The 19,820-nt window shown below is 48.2% G+C and overlaps 1 protein-coding gene across 2 annotated transcripts in view; it reads left to right on the forward strand.

Moving 5' to 3' along the window:
* The window catches only part of LOC135919115 (nose resistant to fluoxetine protein 6-like), a 360,507-nt gene that overhangs the window by 145,693 nt on the left and 194,994 nt on the right, over window positions 1-19,820 (forward strand). For both annotated transcript variants that reach the window (XM_065452846.1, XM_065452847.1), the window contains exon 3: window positions 8,874-8,988. In XM_065452846.1, coding sequence (XP_065308918.1) covers window positions 8,874-8,988 — 115 coding nt within the window. The remainder of the gene's footprint in view (window positions 1-8,873; window positions 8,989-19,820) is intronic.

Here is a 19,820-nt window from a genome sequence, read left to right on the forward strand (position 1 = left end):
TAGGCAATTTCTCACTGACCGGCAATCATACATTCGGAAACAGGACAGCCAACATGGCCCATACCAATTAGGCACACGACGGACCCTGCAGGGAGCGGTCCTCTCACCCCTCTTATTCAATTTGGCAATGATGACAATTCCTGCTAAGCTGGCGAGGGGCAACGGCATCCAGCACGCACTGTATTCCGATGACATCACCATCTGGGCTAAACACGGCTCGGTACTAGAAATGGAGGCCAACCTGCAGCAAGCGGCGGACATCGTAGACAACTAAGCCCGTCGATGCGGCTTTCAGTGCTCCCCGTCCAAATCTGAATTTGTACACATACGCCCCTCAGCAAGTTTCACCACTAAAATCGACCTCTCCCTTAACAGTGGGCCTATGCCCGAACACGACGAGATCCGAGTGCTGGGGCTCTTTAGTCACAAAAATCGCAGAGCTCACACTTCATTCGCCAAATTGTGTAAGGTGGGGGACCAGGTGGGCCGAATGATCCACCGGGTTTCGAACAAGCGCGGAGGGTTACGATGCAAAAACGCCCTGTGGCTGACGCATGAATTTGTAACCAGTCGAGTCCTGTACTCGGCTCCTTACCTCCACCGACGCAAATTTGACGAGAATGCACTCGAAGTCATTCTCCGTAAAATCTACAAGCGTGCCCTCGACCTCCAGGTCAGCACATCCAACTAGCGCCTCCTGGGCCTGGAGATGGTCAACACCCTTAAGGAGCTGCGAGAGGCACACTTGATGAACACGAGACACTTGATACACGAGACTCTAAAGCGCCGTCGGTTCACCGCCTCCTTGCCCGACTACACATCCATCATTCAATACCTATGGAAGAGTGCGTACATATCCCATCACAGTGGAGGATAGATGGATGTTATGAGCATCCCCTTTGGAAAGGGGTGGTGGGTTGTGCCACCAAGCTCTTGCTATTATACTGCCTAATAACCTACGTAGGTTAAACAAAGAAAAAAAACACTGTGAACTACCACGGCCAAATTTTGTGATCCCCAATTGCCAACTGTGCTTCTGTATGTCTGAGCTTCCCTTTGAGTTATCATAAATGGTTTATTTCCTGATTTCGTTTTTTCCTCTTAAGTAGATACTCATGGCAGGTTTCGTTTCCATTGCCGCCACCCATGAGATTATTTCAGCCTCTCTGACTTTCCGCTTGACCTTCTTTGTTGCTGCTTTGCCCACCATACAGGCCGCATACTTGCTGGTAAGCTTCCTAGTTCTTTTCCTCCACTGCGAATCAACGTTTTTCCTGTACAGATACCTGAACACCCTCCCAGCCCATTTATTTTCTTCCATATTCCTCAGCCGTTCTTCATACTCAATTTTACTGCGAGCTTCCCTCACTTCGAAACTAGTCCAGCCCATATCACCCTGCACAGCTTCAGTTGTAGTCTGCCCGTGAGCGCACAACGCGAGGCGACCCACTGACCTTTGGTTCCCGTCGAGTCCTGATTGTACCCCCGATTTAAAGCAAACAACTGCATTGCCAAAAGTAAGTCCTAGAATCATTACACCTTTCCACATACATCCGAGGACATCGTATCTATTTTATTCCCATAGCACTCTGTGCTTAATTAAGGCTGCATTTCTCTTCCCCTTTACTGTTATGGTTTTTTCCTGTGTTTTCATATATCTATTGCCTTCGTTTATCCATATACCAAGGTATTTAAATTCTGTTACCCCAGGTATTTCTTGGCCATGTATCTCCACTGCCTGTTCACTGTTTTCATTGAATACCATAACACCTGATTTTCTAACGCTAAATTTCAAAGTTAAATTGCTGCCTTCCTGTCCACAGATATTAGCCAGACGTTGGAAATCAATTTGCTTATTAGCTAGCAACACAATGTCGTCCACATAAAATAAACCTGGACGTTGCTGCTATACTACTGTATCCGCCTGTTTGTATGAGAGATTCAACCCGATATTACTTTCTCCTAGCGTCCTCTCCATTCTCACCATGTACATCATAAACAGCAGCGGGGATAAAGGGCACCCCTGCCTCAGTCCCTTGTTGATATGAACTTTCTCCTCGCTCCTGATGCCTTCCCATTCAGCGCAAACGCTATTTTCTAGGTAAATCTCTCTCAAAAGCTGTAGAGAATCGTTACCTAAGCCTTCCCCTTCCAGAATATCTCACAAAGTGTTGCGGTCTACTTTGTTGTAGGCTCCTGTAATGTCTAAAAAGGCCACATACAATGGTCTGCTTTCTGCTTTTGATATTTCAATACACTGAATAAGAACAAACAAGTTATCATCCAAACGCCTACCTATTCTGAAGCCATTCTGAAGCTCTCCCAAAATGCCATTATTCTGTGCCCTTGCTTGAAGCTTTAATTTGAATGCCTGCATTGCTAGCCTGTATATTACCGATGTAATGGTCAACGGTCTATAAGAGTGAATTCTGTCTTTCTCCCCCTTACCTTTATAAATTAAGTTCATTCTACTTTGTCGCCAACTGTCTGGTATTCATCTATCTTTTAAAGTTTTTCCACTGCTTTCACCAGAGCTTCCTTACTTTTTGGTAATAGTTCATTTATCAGCCTAACGGGAACCTCGTCTAGTCCTGTGACTGTGCGCTTAGGAATTTTCTCTTCCGCTTTCTTCCTGTTTAAATTTGTCAGCACCAGCTCCTTTTCCACTTGGGTCTCTTTCATGTTCTTTTTTCTTCAAATTGCCTTGGAAAGATTCGGCTGTTACTTATCGGATGTAATTTATTGCCGCTTCTCCTTCCAGTCTGTTTTCATCTTCGTCTAGGACACGTTGTTGTATTGTTGTTGACTTCCTGCCTAATAATTTTAAGTGGTTCCAAAATATTCTAGGTGCGGCCTTTTTTTCTCACGTGTTGCTGACAACCAACTCCCCCTCCCTGTCTTTTCGACTTAGTGCTGTTGCACCCTTTCCAAACATAATTCTCAATAACAATTCTCTCTGAGGTGCGTTTCTGTAACCGCATACACCCCTATTTGTTCTCTACGTAACTGCTCCTCAATCTCTGCCCACTTTTCCTTTCTTCTGCCGCCCTGCATGTTCATGTAGCCTATTGCATGGCGAGCTCTTTTTCTTGCTTTCCTCCTTTTTCTGTTTTTGACGGCGATGCTCTTTGGATGTTCCCCTAGGGGACCTTCTTCAATACTATCAACTCTGACCTGCTGAGCGGCCGCGGGCCCCCTAAAAAAGCAACAGCGCGACCACCAAGTCGCTAGCCCACTTCTCGTGCCAGCCTGTAATTGAAGTGGTCCCGTCTCGTTTAAAACCACCAGAACTTCTCACGCCCCTGTTTACTTCGACAAGCTCGAAGCCTTTCTCTCGGCTCATTTTGCATATTGCCTCATTAGCAGCCACTACGGCTCTTTTTATGTGATTGTCACCTAGAGGCTCCTCCGGCACCGTGCACACCACGATCTGCACCTGAGGGGATAGCTCGCGCAAGTCGCAAGTCGACTAGCTCGCGCAAGCGCTGGGCTAGTCCTGGCCCTTTCCGGTTTAGGACGTCATTTAGCCCACCTGCTACTATGACAACGTTGCGCACGTGGGCATTTTCCGCGAGTTTTTCTTTTGCTCGCTCCATGACAGAACCCAGTGTCCGCCCTGAAAATGTCCCTACCGCCACTCTTTTGTCGCCTTTCACCCTCTCCACGATTACTTTTGAGCATCCAGGCAGGTTTCAGACGCCAGCGATCATCACCCTTTCACTCTTTCCTACCTCGCCCTGCTTCCCTTTGTCCTTTTCCGCGTGATTCGGACTCGACAAGGGGCATTGTCCCCTGAGCTCCTGCTTATTCCACGTGGTGGCACCTCAAGGTAGGTGCCGCTCTTTCCAGCTAACTCTTCATAACCCTGCATGCATTCCACGTATTTCGCTGACCCCCCCTCGCCTCTCGCGTCCGGGGTCTGCGTTCCATTGTCACGCACTTTCTCGTTCACAATGGCGGCGTTGTTCAGCTTTTCCTCGGCTGGTTCAAATCTCTTTTCAACTACCTTCCGTACATCACGCTCCCTGCTTAGCTCTTTTTTGAGCTCTTGCGCCTGTTTGAGAAGCTCTTCCTGGAAATCCTCCATTTTCTGCAGCCAAGTATCGACATCACGTTGTGCGCCGGTTGATTCAATGCTCTCTGCATTCTCATCCGTCTCCTCATCTGCCTTGAGGGACCCCCCGCGCACTGCTTGCTTTACCGTCTTTCTCGCCATGTATTCCACGGCTTTTTGCAAATACTACAATACTATCATAATGCAACTACTGATGCAAATACTATAATACTATATCAATGCAGAGCGCGTGCCTTTTAGCAAAGACCGATACGCACAGGATACAAATCCTCAAAATGTCGCAACGCAACTCTCACAACTGTTTCCAAAACAATCAATGCCGCGGAGACCGAAGGTATGAAAGGCTCTCGCATGCGCTCAACCACGTGGCCACGCTCTCACTTTCCTACCAAAACACGCACAGTAAAACCACTAATAGCTATTTGTCTTGCCACTTCCAAGCTACCATTTAAAGACTACAAACACTCAACGTCCCACCCGGCTGCACGTGTTGGAGCACGTGGCCCGAAAGGAATCTCTAACCATCCTGCAAATCAAATGTACACGAAGCACACCCGAAATACGAGAGACAAAAAAGAAAGAATAAAAAAACACCCAATTACTACCTAAAGGCAAAAAATCAGAAAATAAAAAACAGAAGCAAGCTCAAAGCATGCAGAAAAACTTATGATTGCGTCGCCGCCACGGAGCCCCGAAAAGCACGTCCATCCGCCACAATATCCAAACAAGTGCAGGTATGCCCTGCACATGCGCCCTCTTCCGGCCAACATGACATGAGAGAACCATAGTGGCAGACGCCTCCCGCAGGCGGAAGTCTTGGCTCGCCACTACGGGCACAAACTCGAAGTCTTCTACGTGGACGCCTCCGGCCCGTACCATGGGGTTTCGTACACGGCCGCAGCCGTCCACCTAAACACAGCAGTAAATGGACTCACTTTCCGTGCACACAAGATTACACACGTGGAGGTGGTTGCCATCGCGCTAGCCACCGCAGCCCAGCACTCGGGGATCATCATCCCCGACTCGAGGGGTGCCTGCCGCAATATTGAGCAGGGGTACATACCATACCTTGCCTACAAAATTTTGCAAAACAGCAACTATCTCGGTGCCCCCTCGCACCGTACGATTACCTGGACTCCGGCACACACGGGCCTTGAGGGAAACGAGACGGCCGATGCCGTAGCCCGCGTGCTCACATTCCGAGGATCACCCTGATCCCCCGCCGATCAGGACGCGGAATGCAATCCCGCGTATACTTTCAAACAGATCGTTCAGCTCTACCAGTCTGGCCATTCCATCTATCCTAAGCCCTGTAAGGGCCTCACAAAAGCGGAGAGCTGTAAGAGCTGTAAAAGCTGTAAGAGCCTCACAAAAGCTGCACAAAGGTGCAGCCACCAATGGCTCGGCTTCGAACGACTTATCGTCCATGGAGTTGAGGTTTGAGCTTATTGTTCTCCCTTTGCAGCTCGATAACGTGATTACGGAGCTCCCGCATCTGAGCTTGTGTTTGCTCCTGGTAAAGCTTTCATTGCTCCTGTTGCTGGCTCATCATTTCGTGTTGTTGTTTCATTTGCTCTTTAAGCTCCCTCACTATGTCTGAGTCATGGGAATGCCCCGCTTCCAAGCCTACCTTTTTGGTGGGTGGTGCCCCATGCTTCTTGGGCGGGGTGGCGGTGGCCTGCTGCGGTAGCCTCGGGAAGGATGTGGACCGGAGTCACTCCTTGCTCGTGGCCCGTGTCTTGCTCTCGTCCCGCCTGCTGCGATGCTCTGGTAGTTTCTGCTCCTCCTCCTCCTGCTGTTGGAGCTTCTCCCATTGTCGTTTCTTAACAATGTATGGGGTTTTGAAGACCTCCTTGCAGGTTCTGTCGCCGGTGGGGCGAGGTTGGCCACACAGCTTGCAGGTGGGGTTGCACTCGTGTCTCTCGGTTCGTTTGGGGATGCCGCAGCCCCTGCACTTCTCCTTGCTCTCGCATACGTCAGATCGATGTCCCAGGTCTCCGCAGTTATAGCATACGTCATACTTTTCCTTGTACAAGCAACAGTTCAGGATGGCACCTAGGCGTTTCATTTTCTCGGTACCTCCTTGCTGGTGAATGTGAGCATGATGATCTTGCTCTGTCCTAGTCGTCCGATCTCCAGTACCTTAGGATACTCCTCATGTTCTGCTATCCCCTGCGTCATCTTTTGCAGTGAGGTGATGAGTCCTATTCCATGGATGAGTCCTATTCCATGGGTACTGCCAGGTGAACGGTCATCCCATGCACTTTCTTTTCAATGTCCACGTGTGTAAGGCGTAGGAGCTTGTCTCTTGCGTCTGTGCTGGGGTTGAAGAAGACAAAAATTCCTTGCTGCTCGTTCTTGATGAGCTGGAACTCCTTGTTCCATTCAATCTTCGCAGTTACATGTATGGCTTCGGTCAGGGTCAGTCCATCGCACTGTTTGACTACCATGCCTCTCTTGGGGCGGAAAATGATTCTCTAGCCATTCTCGGGAAGCTTGACTTGGTTCGAGGTGACCGATTTCTGCTCTTGCTGTTTGCCGTCGCGCTTCGATGATGGTGGTAGGGTGTCTATCACTTTCACCTTTTCTGACGCGAGCTTGGCTTTCCGTGGCCATTTCTCCGCGCGGTTGCATTTTTTCAGTACTGTGGTCCAATCCGTGGCGTCGAGCTCACCCTTTTCGGCGCTGCGAACTTGCACGGTGATATTCATACAGCCTGTTGGCTGCCTCACGGCTGGCGTGGCGGCACCGGGGGCCTCAATAAGCCTTAGCATTCGTTAGGCCTGGTCTCCGCCGTTAGGGTTAGCGCGTCGGCACCACGGCTGGCAGACTTTTGACTCTCAAATGGTGAAAAATCCACTTACGGACAAAACTCTGGTGCCCGCAGAGTCCTCTCAACTTCCGATTGAAGATTTTAACCAGCCCTTGTCGATCCGACAACATTTTCCGCTAGAAATCACGTCGTCTCTGCAGGAAGACAGAGCCGATGTGACACACGTCCTCTCGCCACGGCAGTACTGCAATTTTCAAAGGTAGAACTTCGTTTTCTAGGAAGCTGTTCATCTTGTAAACCCTTCGCGTGAAGTCACTTGGTGTTCAGTTACATATGAGCTAGGAGTCCATGAAAAGCAAGAACGTAGTCATCATAAAAACAAATCAACAACCGAGATGGCATAAGTGGGAGTAAATATGCCATAGGGAAAAAAAAGACAGAAAGGCGCTTAGCCCACAAAATGACGTTGGTACTATATAGGATGGAAGACTGGACAAGTTGAACGCATCTGTTGTACTGGTGCGTAGTAAACAGCTGATACACAGCAAATCAAAAGCGCGATCCATCCCGCCTTTCCCTGTGTGCGTTGCTTAGTGCATAATGCTTTTCTAAACCCATGGTACATACTGTTCCGTCATGCCCTATATGTCCGTAGTTTGTTTGAAAATGCATTGTCGAAAAAAAGTTATCTTTATCACATGCAGATTTCTCTCGATTCGGATTGTTAGAAAAAGAATCAGCTTTCCACATTAACCCAATAAAAAGTTTCTCATCATGCCCAACCTTCTTTGTGCATTCGAAACCGATACCGAAAGCTTAAGATTCCAGAAAGTACGCAATTTCGCACACACTACTAATGCACATAGGTATTGTTTTATTTTATTTGTTATTTTATATTATATTATGATGCTATTATATTTCTTATATTCAGTGTTTGAAGATATAAGGCACTTATAGGAGGGTTCCGTGGTCATTCATAGTTTCGAATCAGGCGTCACTAGAGGACTGCGCGGCGTCTACGTATTTGGCTTGGACACAATGCGCGCGCTTCACTTCAGCAGTCGTCTGTGCCCCTTTGGGAGCTGTGACTTATATATGGCATATTTAGGACAACGTTGTAGTATTTCTGGACTCATGGCAAAGTTCAAGGCGCACTGTTGGCACGAAAGTCCTTCGAGAACGAACATGCACCAAAGGAAGGCGGCTCATCAACCTACAGGGGACACGAACAAAAGTGAAGGCGAGTTGCAGATCGCGCAAAATCAGACTTTTTTGACTTCTATGGTAGGCCGCATTTATGAGTCTAGTGGATATTAGGCATATCAGACTTTGATTTGGTATCGGCACATAGGTTTAGAAACTTGAACCTTGTTTTTCTAAACACTCTATTTTTGGCAATCTCTGCTCGAGCGAAGTATCATGGCATGTTTTCTTATCCACACTTTGTAGAAATGTTATGTACTATTTAATTATACACAGACTTGTGCAATGAACCAAAATAAATTTATGCACGCAGTAAAGCTTTAAAATACCTGCAAATTCTTGGATAGAAGCTTGCAATCAGCCGAAAACTTTTTATATTTCTTTTTGTCAAGACAATACGATTCGTCCTAGAGATGTGGCAATAACGAGACCACTTTTGCACGGAAATTCTGCATCTCTTGAATACTTCTCTTAACTAACGTGGCCTTCCTGTACTACTTCGCACAGACTTTCAGCGGCTTCATCCGGCCAGGATCATGAAACCTAATAACCCCTTCTACTGCGCCCCACTATGGTCTGTGGCCACGGATATCACAAGACACACTTTTATGTGCCACACAAATACACGTATTGCACAGTGTTTTACCCTCTCGTTCTCATTTGACCTATCACATCAGCCGGTGTACTCCACTGTCGATTTCGCAGCTGCTGCAGGCAGATTGTGCACCAGTTTATTTTTCTGAGCTCTAACTCTGCGTTCGATCGCAGCTACACCAATACTCGTTTACACTCTGCGCTTATATTGATATTCTTTACGCACAGGCAATCAAGGAGACCCTCGACGTGTCTTGGGGACTCTACACGACCAGACTCCGGATGGGCATCTGTGTACCGGATCAATGTTCTCCTCCCGAGATCCACAGGATGCTCCAGGCAGGCACGTATATACCAGGTGCTCAGCATGCTTCGAAAGAGGTCGTCCGAAATGACGACTGTCGCAACCATAGTGTTCGACGATCACCTTTTGGTGCCTTCTTTTCAACACAGTTAGAGGCATTTGAGAACAATGACACACAGTTAATGGCTTGTTATCTTTAGCGCATAGGCGCTGACTACGAGGAAGCTCCAGGGCCCAGCCCCCCCCCCCCCCCCCCCCCATACGAAGTATCACTACCATAGTTCTGTTAGGCAACTCATTGGAGGTTTGTTTTGAGTTGCCTCTACCTTTTATTTAAATTTTATTATGACCTTACGACATCATTGTTGGCGTGGATGTGCACGGCTCTTAATTCATACTTTCGCTTTATTTCTGCAAATGCTGATAAAAGGAGCACAAACGCATTAGAAGCCCTAGTGGGGCTACCTCATCCATAATTTTTCTCTTCAAGATTTCTTTTTTAATTTACACTGTGAACATCATGCACATACGCAATATATATGAATATACACACAATACAATGTTTGCTATGTTTCTAAAGAGAAGGCGGTAGCCAACTAACAATAACTATTATTTTTAATGTTATTTGTTTATTTATTACATATTGCAGACACGAAGCCCATGTAGAGTGGATAAAATACAATATTAGGTCACAAGTAAAAGAATGCTAATGCAACAAAATGCTGCAATAATACAGTAATAATGCTGATACAACAATTAACCACAGCTAATGCAACTTTTATAAAGGCAATTCTTTCCTGCCATTAATGGTGCGTGGAAAGAAAGAGTGTTTAAATACGTCGGTTCGGCCAGAATAGGGGTTCGAGCATCTAGTTGATGTTGGCGAGTAGGTCTCGTTATTATTGGACTCTCATACATTCGCGGGTTGAGTGCCAGTTTCTTTCTTAATTAAATGAGAAAGCCAAGCGATAATTTTTTTTTCGACGCGATTCAAGTGTAGGAATACTGTTAACCAAATATTGAAAATGTGTTGTCAACAAACCGGATAACCTGTCTTTGCATTCGCTCAAGTTTCTTTATGTTACACTGAGTGTAGGGATCCCAGATAAGACAGGCGTACTCGAGATTCGGTCGAATTAAATAGTACCAAGCGAGTAGTTTAACAGAAGATGAGGCGTGTTTAAGCTTGTATTTGAGAAAGCACAGTTTACGGAAGGCAGAGAAAGACATATTGACACGTGTACTTATCTTTATCGGGCGACCACGTTTCGCCACTTAACAACTGTAATCGCACAGCGAGGGACGCGCCTGAATGTATCCGATGTTTCTGGAAAGTTATCGATGCTTCTACCTGGCTGTCTGTTGTCGCCGAACCTTGTGTTATCTGATTTCATCGCGTAACGCGAATGGTGTAGAACTTTGTGGAAGGCACGCGGGTCCGAACGATTAGTCTGGAACATTCGACGACTGCTCTATAAAAGCCGACGCGCTTGACCCGCTGATCAGATTTTCGACGATCGCCGACTGTGTTCGCCGCTTTCATTGTGCTATAAGTGTAGCCTGTTTTGTGGGCACAGGTTCGCCCAATAAAAGCTAGTTTTGTATTCCACCGTACTGCTTCTTTCTTCGGCGTCACTACCACGTGACAATATTTTGTACCTGAACAGGTCAGGTTACTGCAACGGGTGATACTTAATATTTATAGTTAGAAATTTGTTTCAGTCCACAAGAGCCTAGCATATAAGTATACGAGAGAGATGATTTCTTGCGTCCAATGGGAAGAAAAACGCTTTTTTCAACACTGAAGGTCATCGCCCATTGAGTGCACCAATAGAACATTTTACTGAGAGTATCATTCAGATCATCTTGGTCACTAGTGTTGGTAATTTCCTTAAACAAGGCACAATCATCTGCAAATATTCTTATTTGAATGTTGTTTATTACAACATCAACACTGTCATTCACGTACACGAGGAACAACAAAGGGCCCAATACAGTTCCCTGTGGCACCCCAGATGAAACTGGAGACCGGCCCCGCATCCACGAACTGCTCGCGATAGCCTACGTAGTCAGCGATCCAAGAAACTAGTTATGGTATGCCATAGTGTGTTTAGCCTGCACACACACACACACACACACACACACACACACACACACACACACACACATATATATATATATATATATATATATATATATATATATATATATATATATATATATATATATATATATATATATAAGATTTATTTATTTATTTAGCCTAAATATAAAAGCTGTTCTGACAAACAACATTTTGTCACAGTCCTTTCTGTATCTTCGACAGCATGACAATAAAGATTGATTGATTGATTGAATCGGGTACATTATCGAGAGCTTTACAAATACACAGAAAAATTAAATAAATGTGGCTGTTGTTTTCAATAGAAGAAGCAAAAGTGTGAATGCCGTGACTAGTCGTGTTACTGCAGAATATCCCTTTCTGAAACCATGTTGACAGTTGGTTAGAATTTTATTCACTTCAAGAAAATCATTGAGGGCTTTTGCAATAATATGGTCTATTAGCTTACAGAAAGTTCACTATAGTGAGATGGGTGGTAATTTTCTAGAAGTAGTCGGTCGCCTTTCTTAAAAATGGGCACCACACGGGCTGTCCTCCAGTCCTTCCGCAAACTTGAATACGACAAGGAACATGAAATATGATGACACGGTACTTTGCGAAATGCTCGGCATATCGTCGAGGAAAAGTAACGGGTATGTTATCGAGTCGAGAAGAACTTTTAGTTTTCAAGTTAAGTATAGCTTCTAGTAGCGCGCAAAACTGTCACGCGACTGGGCCTCTCGAGGCACATTACGTGTATTCGCGGGCTTCTTTCATGCCCCGAAAACACACTTATGTAGCATGTATTCAGCACCAGAAGGCTGTATCGGGATTTTTTCATGTAGCTCTACAATTTTCTCGTTGATGCTTTCTATCTAAATATAATATCTGAGAAGTCGTATAATTAAATAGGACTAATTGTGTGATTACGTAGAATGAACATTACCTTGGTTCTGTCAAGCTACGTGGCATTCGCATATTTTTAACCTCTGCCTAAATTAGTTGGGACACCCTGTATATAGTTTTCTCAATAACCGGAATGAGTCCAAGTCGCATTCACACGAAATCAGAGTCAGTAGCAGCCATGCGCCGCAGTGCTTATTATGCTCGGGCTCACAATAAATTTAAAAAGAAAAACATCAGCCCTTCCACTCTGTGAAGAAGGACGAGCAGCGAAGCTGTAGTGTGTTTACCTCATTCAACGCATTTGTATATGTATAGGTATTATAAGCATGGTAATACGCTCAACACGTGTCCGCGAAATATAAGAGCCAAGTACTGAGCGCCGTGGAAACTGCCGCTAAGGTCGCCTATATGACGTCTATGGACGGATGTTATGAGCGTCCTGTTTGGAACGTGGCAGTGGGTTTCGTCACCAAGCTTTTGGTAATATATTGGCTAATGTCCTATCTAAGCGAAAAAAGAGAAAAAAGAAGAAGAAAACACCATGAATTCCCATAACCAAATTTCCTGAACCCCTATTGTGAACTTCGTTTGTGTACGCCTACATTGCTTGTTGTTTCCCTACTTTTCTTCAAACAATCTTCCAATTGCCGTAGATTAATCGCTATTGCGGACATGTTTACTTTCACCCTGCTCTCGCTGAACCCAAGAGCTTCAAGGAGGTCAGTGATTCCTAAATTGACTGATGGGCAGGTATCTTCACATTCTAATAAAACATGCTCCATCGTTTCCCTAGCCTTGCCGCAGCAAGCACATGCTTCTTCTTCCTTCTTATATCCCCTTTATAGGTGCGTGTTCTAAGGCATCCTGATCTCGCTTCGAAAAGTAATGAGCTTCCCTTTGAGGGAAGCTCATTACTATTTGAGGAATACACACACCCGCTGGCCCTGGCTCCCTGCTCAGTCGTGATGAAAGTGGACGACCCCGCACGTCTACCGGCGACGGCGACGTCAGCGGCGGCCGCCTCCAGGAAGCGGATCGGTCAGCAGAGCGACAGCGACAGCGAGGACACCCATGTTTACCCTCTCAGCAGTGAGGACACTTCCGACGACTACTTCCAGCTGGTGCAGAGCCGCAGAGCGAAGAGAAGAAACACCAGGACGTCCTCATCGTCAAGCATGCAAACAGCAAGACACACGCAGAGGCCGGGCGCCAATTTCATCATATTTGTGCCCTTGCTTCTTACCATCAACATGAAGCTACTCAACAGGCAATATGTTTCGATGTCAATGGAAGCCCTAGTTCCAAACGAAATATAAGACATTCGAGTCAACACCCGAAAAAATCTACTGGCGGTTGATGTCCAGCGTGCGGCTGCTCTGACCACTCTACGCAGCGTAACGGGCATCGATGGCATTCAGGTGCGCTCTGACATCCCTGTGGGATCTGACGTAGTCACCGGCGTTGTCTGCGACGTAGACGTCACCATCCTTAATAACGACTTGCCGATTCTTATCAAGCCAGCCAATGATGAGGTCATTGTTGATGTTAAATGGCTAAGCACTTCACGCTGCGTGAAGATTGTGTGGGGATGTCGCGGCTAGCGAAGGACGAATCCCAGCATAAAAACGTAACGCTTCTTTATTCGACGAACGATGGCAGCGGACGGGCATACCAACGCTACGTTCGTCACAGTAGCGGATGGTAGAAGGCGGCTTTTCTCAGCCAGGCAGCCTGTTTTTATAGCCACCGTCGGTGACGCATACCTCGGGTGACATGGCGATGGCGCTATGCTTTATCGACCATGCAATTCAGCGTGCAGCTGTGGTATGCTTGGCCAGTTGATAAGATGGAAGGTGCGCAGAAATATGCGCAGAGTGTGTCGCCACATCACCCCCCCCCCCGCGCAGTGGAGTGCCCTCAGGGCTTGACAAAATCTGGGCAGCGTACGCGACGTCCGCTGCGCGTAGTGACGGAAGCAGGCTGCGATGTCGGCGGTCGTGGATGGACGTCTGTGGTTGTACTGGTATTGGCTGGTTCGGCGGAATCGGTGTAGGCCGGCTTCAGCCGGTCGATAGAGACGCGGATGACGTTCCCTTTAATGCGCAGGTGGCTGTAAAGGCCGGCGGACGGTGTCGTCGCGGAGAAAAGTGTGCGAGCACGTTGCCAGATCCTTGAAGACGAAGGGCGCGGTCTTACAGCGATAGTGCGTCGGAGCCGGGCGATGAAATCGGTGGGATCTGACGTCGCGGTGGTGGATGGCGGTGCAGCGAGAAATTCGCCTGGGAGGCGGAGACGTTCCCCGTAGACGAGCTCTGCGGGTGTAGCCTGAATGTCGGGTTTAAAGGTGGCGCGAAGACCTAGGGTGACGGCTGGGATGGCTTCAGGCCAGGTTGAGTCCGGGTGGCACATGATGGCTGCTTTGAACTGTCGGTGGAAACGTTCGATCATCCCGTTGGCGCATGGGTGGTAGCTGGTGGTCCGCGAGCGTTCGAACCCGATGGTCAGCCCAAGCAGCCAGAAAAGGTGCGATTCGAACTGTCGTCCTTGGTCGGTGGTGACGCGGCGAGGGGGCCCGAAGCGGGCAATCCAGCCGCCGAAGAAGGCCGAGGCGACGTCTTCCGCAGTGATTCCCTCGAGGGGCCATGCCTCAGGCCATCGAGTGTACCGATCGATGGCGGTGAGGCAGTAGCGATAGCGTCCAGCTGGAGACAAGGGCCCTATGATATCAAGGTGGACGTGTTGAAACCGACCACAGGTCTGGGGGAATGCGCCGAGTGGTGAAGTGACATGCCTGGTCACTTTAGCGCGCTGGTATTGAATGCAGGAGCGCGCCCAAGTGCGGCAATCACGCTGCTTGGAGGGCCAGACATAGCGGTCAGCCACGAGGCGTGCAGAGGCGCGTATGCCGGGATGGCTGAGATTATGTAGCTGGTTAAAGAGGACACGGCGATGGGAAAGGGGCACGTAAGGCCTGCTTCGTGCTGTTGACATGTCGCAGTAGATAATCTTTGTCGATTCAGGTATGGGGACTTGCTGCAGTTGTAGCGAGGACCCGCCCTTAAGAAGCTCCTGCAGTTCAGCGTCCGTAGTCTGAGCCTCGGCGAGGACATCAGCTGTTATCTGTGAAGGGCTAATAGCTGCCACACGTGAAAGCGCGTCGGCGACCACGTTGTCCTTCCCGCTGACATGTTGGATGTCGGTGGTAAACTGGGCGATGAACGAGAGCTGGTTCTGCTTAACCGGTGGGAGTTTGTCGCTGCGCTGAGAGAAGGCGTAGGTCAGAGGTTTATGGTCGGTGTAGATAGTGCAGTGTTGTGCTTCGAGAATGTGGCGAAAGTGCTGAACTGCTTCGTATATCGCCAGAAGTTCTCTGTAGTAAGCTGGTGAACTCGACGGCGCGGGGGTCGTGGTTTTGTCGGTGGGACTGGCCGCAGAAGGGGTCGTTGTGCGAGCTGAGAGTTTCTTGGAGAAGAACGCCAAGGGATGCCAGGTGTTGTCTACGTGCTGCATAAGGGCGGCGCCTACGGTGATGCTAGAGGCGTCCGTGAAGAGCCCCAAGGGAGCGTGTGGCACAGGATGGGAGAGAAGTGTGGTGGTGCAAAGGGCAGCTTTGCATTTTTCAAAAAGTTCTGTTAAAGGCGGTGTCCACGTGATGGGTTGGCTTCCTCGTAGACCAGCCATGGCATCATGGAGGGGAGCCTCGTACTCGGCTGCGTGTGGCAAGAAACGCCTGTAAAAGTTCAGCATGCCGAGGAAACGGCGAAGGTCTTTAGCGGTGGTTGGTTGAGGGTAAAGTTGCATGTCTGAGATGCGTTCAGGTAAGAGTCGAGTTCCCTCTGATGAAACTTCATGGCCGAGGAATTTGACGACTGAAGCGCCGAGCGTGCTCTTTGGGACATTGACGAGAAGGCCGTGGTCATCGAGGCGTTGGAAAAGCAGACGAAGGTGCCTGTGGTGCTCGTCGGCGTTGCGGGAAAAAACCAATATGTCATCAAGAAAGCAGAAGTCGAGGCCGCGGACGACTTCGTCGATGAAGCGTTGAAAGGTTTGTCCAGCATTCCTCAGGCCAAAGCTCATGAAGGGAAACTCGAACAAGCCGAAAGGAGTAATGATTGCAGTTTTCGGGACGTCGTCCGGATTGACGGGTATCTGCGTGTAGGCCTTGACCAAGTACAGCACGGAAAAAACGTGGCAGCCGGAAATGCGATGTGCGAAGTCCTGTATGTGGTGAACGGGGTACCTGTCCGGAATTGTGCGGGCGTTGAGGGCACGGTAGTCCCCACAGGGCTGCCAGCCTTCGGTCTTCTTAGGGACGAGGTGAAGTGGTGAGGCCCATGGGCCGTCGGAGGGGCGGGCGATTCCCTCCTGGAGCATGGCTTCGAACTCTGCTTTGGCTATGCGCATGCGGTCCGGGGCAAGGCGACGGGCGCGACAGAAAACCGGGGGCCCTGGGGTGGTCCGGATGTAGTGCAAGGTGGTATGCTGCACGTCGCGTGGCAACGCGCTGGGGCGCGTCAAACCAGGAAATTCGGCGAGGATGGCGTGGTACGGTGAATTATGTTCGACGCTTAGTACTTTGATGCTTGGCTGGTGGGTAGTCGTGCGCTGCCCTGGCGCAGAATGTCCCCTTGTCGCGTCGATGAGACGGTCGTGGCGGCAGTCCGGAAGGAGGTTGTAGTGCGCCAAAAAGTCTGAGCCGATGATTGGCTCTGTGACGTCGGCGATGACAAAATTCCAATGAAGGTCACGGAGTAGGTTTTTAAGCTGGACGTGCAGGCGGAGCGAGCCGTAAGTTTTGATAGTGGACCGGTTTGCCGCGCTGAGCTCGAAAGACGTAGAAGGACGGGGACCTTCAATGTGGGCTCGCGGGTAGCAGCAAATGTCGGAACTGCTGTCGACAAAGAACCGCTGCTTCGTAATTTGGTCGGTGACGAAGATGCGACGGCCTCCAGGTTGGCAGCTCGCAGCCGTGGCTACGAGCTGCCGTTGGCGTTTCCCTGATTTCTAGCGGAGCAGGGCGGTCGACATTGCCGTGCTCTGTCCCCGAAGCGTCTATGGTAGTAACACCGGTCGTCGTCACCAGGCTGCTGCGACGGGGTAGTGTTCTGGCCACGGCTTTGCGAGTGGCGCGTCGGCAAGTGTTATGGGACAGACTTTCTGTCACCCCTGTCACCTCCCAGCGCCCAATTGGTACACCCTTTCTGCAGAAATTCTGCATACCCCGAGTCACCCGGGATGCAGAATATCTGAAGACAGGTGACAGACTTTCTGTCACCCCCTGTCACCTCCCAGCGCCCAATTGGTGCACCCATTCTGCAGAAAGTCTGCTCAATCTGTGTAGCTGCAGGATACAGCATTTCTGCGGAAAGTCTGTCGAGATTGTGGCCACAGGATTACAGCATTTAGGCAGACATTAGAGAGAATTTCTGTAGCCCCACTATGGGGAACTGGGATGCATGCATGCAATAAAATAACAGACGCAATAGTATTCTTTGCACATTTTATTTGTCTCCGATTTCTTCCGGGCTGCTTGGTTGGCACCAAGAATATCGCTTCCAAGGAACGAAGTAGTGAGTACCGACATCTCATGTGAGTGGCAGTGACCGTCTTGCACACACCTTGTCGCAGCATGCAAATCAGATGCTTTGACGCGCTGTTCAGCCTGCAGAAGTGCCGCAGGCTCCCAAGTGGTGTAGATTCCTTTGGCTAACAAAATCGTGACATCCCTAAACAAGAAGAAATGTTCAGTTTACTGTAAACCCTGCTGAAACTGTAAACTTGTGACATTGTGGAAAGTCTCGTACAAACAGCTACATGAAGCTGCATGGTTGCACAAATACCCGATTATTACATCACAGGCAGTTAACATGTAAATGGAACTGGAGCAAACATGAATCTACTATAAAAAACTTCACACGAACGCACGTCTGTGCCAAGTGAAATACGAATTGCACATGCAGAAAACTCGTTAACACATGATAAGCGTTCGAAAACCTAATTTATTTATGCGGTGCAACAAAGCCCTACCCCAAAGGACGATGCATTGAAAAAGAACAGACTCCCTCTTTTTCAGGTGAGAAAACAATTTTTTCCATTAAAGATAGATACTGTTGAAATCTCGGAACCATTTACAAATACACGAAAACACATGACACCCAACGCAAGAACTACAGGCTGTCTGAAGACCCTATATAAATAAAAGAACTTGCATACAAGCTAAAATCTGGCTATGCGTCGTACACCGCAATCGGGTGCCATCTCGCGCAGCCGTTAGCTGTGAAGACGACAAATCGACGTACCTCTAGAAATGGCTATACGATTTCTCGCTGAGGAATTACGTAGAGAAATAGTAACTTTCCCTGCTTGAATTTTTGCGCCTCTTCAAATCAAACAGTCCCCGGCGCAAGGAAACTTCACAGCAGAAAGCACATAATCGATAGATTTTGGCAACATCACGTTTTAGGGCAATTTTCGTAAAACTGTTCGCTAAATGCGCCCTGCGACAAGAACGAACATTCGAAAAGCACGATCATTTTTGTCACGTTACTAATCATCTTGTTATCCGTACAGAAATGCACACTTCACGGACTACAAGAATGCGCGCACGCGCCGGACTTACCTTTCTAGGCGTGCTCGGTAAACGAGTCTCCGTGACAGTTGCTGCCGCATCGCACAGGTACCGCAGGAAGGACAGTCGGTGTACGGTGCCTCCGGCGTCAACAGCGTAGAATTGCAGATGAACTACAGCACGTGATAGCACAACTTTCAAAAAATTCTTCCGCGCACTGTGATGGAATGCGAGCGCAGCGAGAGTACCATCGGCGTTTCATGAGCCGGTAACAAAGAAAGCGCGACCGGGTCATAACTACGATAATTGGCATCGGCACACCACACGAAAAACGCTGAGAGCTACGTTATGCAGTCACAGGGGTTTTGGATCATTAATACACACAAAAATCGCCACAATTCCTCTCGGCACGGCATGTACACTACCTCATCGGTCGCCGTCAATGCGGCGTGCACGCGTGCACGCCGTGACATGTCGGTGACCAGGTGCAGACGGGAAAATAATCTCACCCATAATTTTACCGGTGCTCGTGGCCAGCGCCTCCTGGGGGCCGGCGCCGAAAGCAACCACGCAGTCGGTGGTCGGATGGATGGTGTCGGCGTCGCGCGGTAGATATGCCCTTAAATTCAGGCTGCGGTTCGAGCCATAGTACAACTGCTGCATTTAATGTACGTTATGTAACAATTACCTTATTTCAATTAGTATTAAATAATTGATTTATATAACTGCCATTATCAGACTGTTCTTGTATCAATCAGTAACAAAGTTTTCAAAATGTTAAAATGGCGAAACAGAGCGCAATGATAAAATGTGTCATGGTTCAGGATGCGCACACGTGTGTGTGTGGGTGTTTGTGTGTGTGTGTGCTTGTGTGCGTGTGTGATTCGTGGGTGGCTGAAAGGTGAAGCCGATTTAACTGTTATAAAATGTGTCATGTAGAATATATATATATATATATATATATATATATATATATATATATATATATATATATATATATATATTCGGCATGCATATTACATACAAGTCTACCAGCTTGCCGTCCACACAGTGTCTGCAGACAATATGCAGACAATCTGTAGACTAGCTCTACATGGAGGTGACTGGTGGGTGACTCATGGGTGACTGAACGGTCAGACCTATTGAACCGTAATTATAAAATGTGTCATGGTTCAGAATATGTATATATATGCGTTTATATATAGATATACATCTACACACACACACACACACTCGCTGGGCACGCATATTACAGACAAGTCTACTTGCAGTCCGCACGGTGTCTGCAGACATTCT

This window comes from Dermacentor albipictus, chromosome 1 (assembly GCF_038994185.2).
Source record: "Dermacentor albipictus isolate Rhodes 1998 colony chromosome 1, USDA_Dalb.pri_finalv2, whole genome shotgun sequence".
NCBI lineage: Eukaryota > Metazoa > Arthropoda > Arachnida > Ixodida > Ixodidae > Dermacentor > Dermacentor albipictus.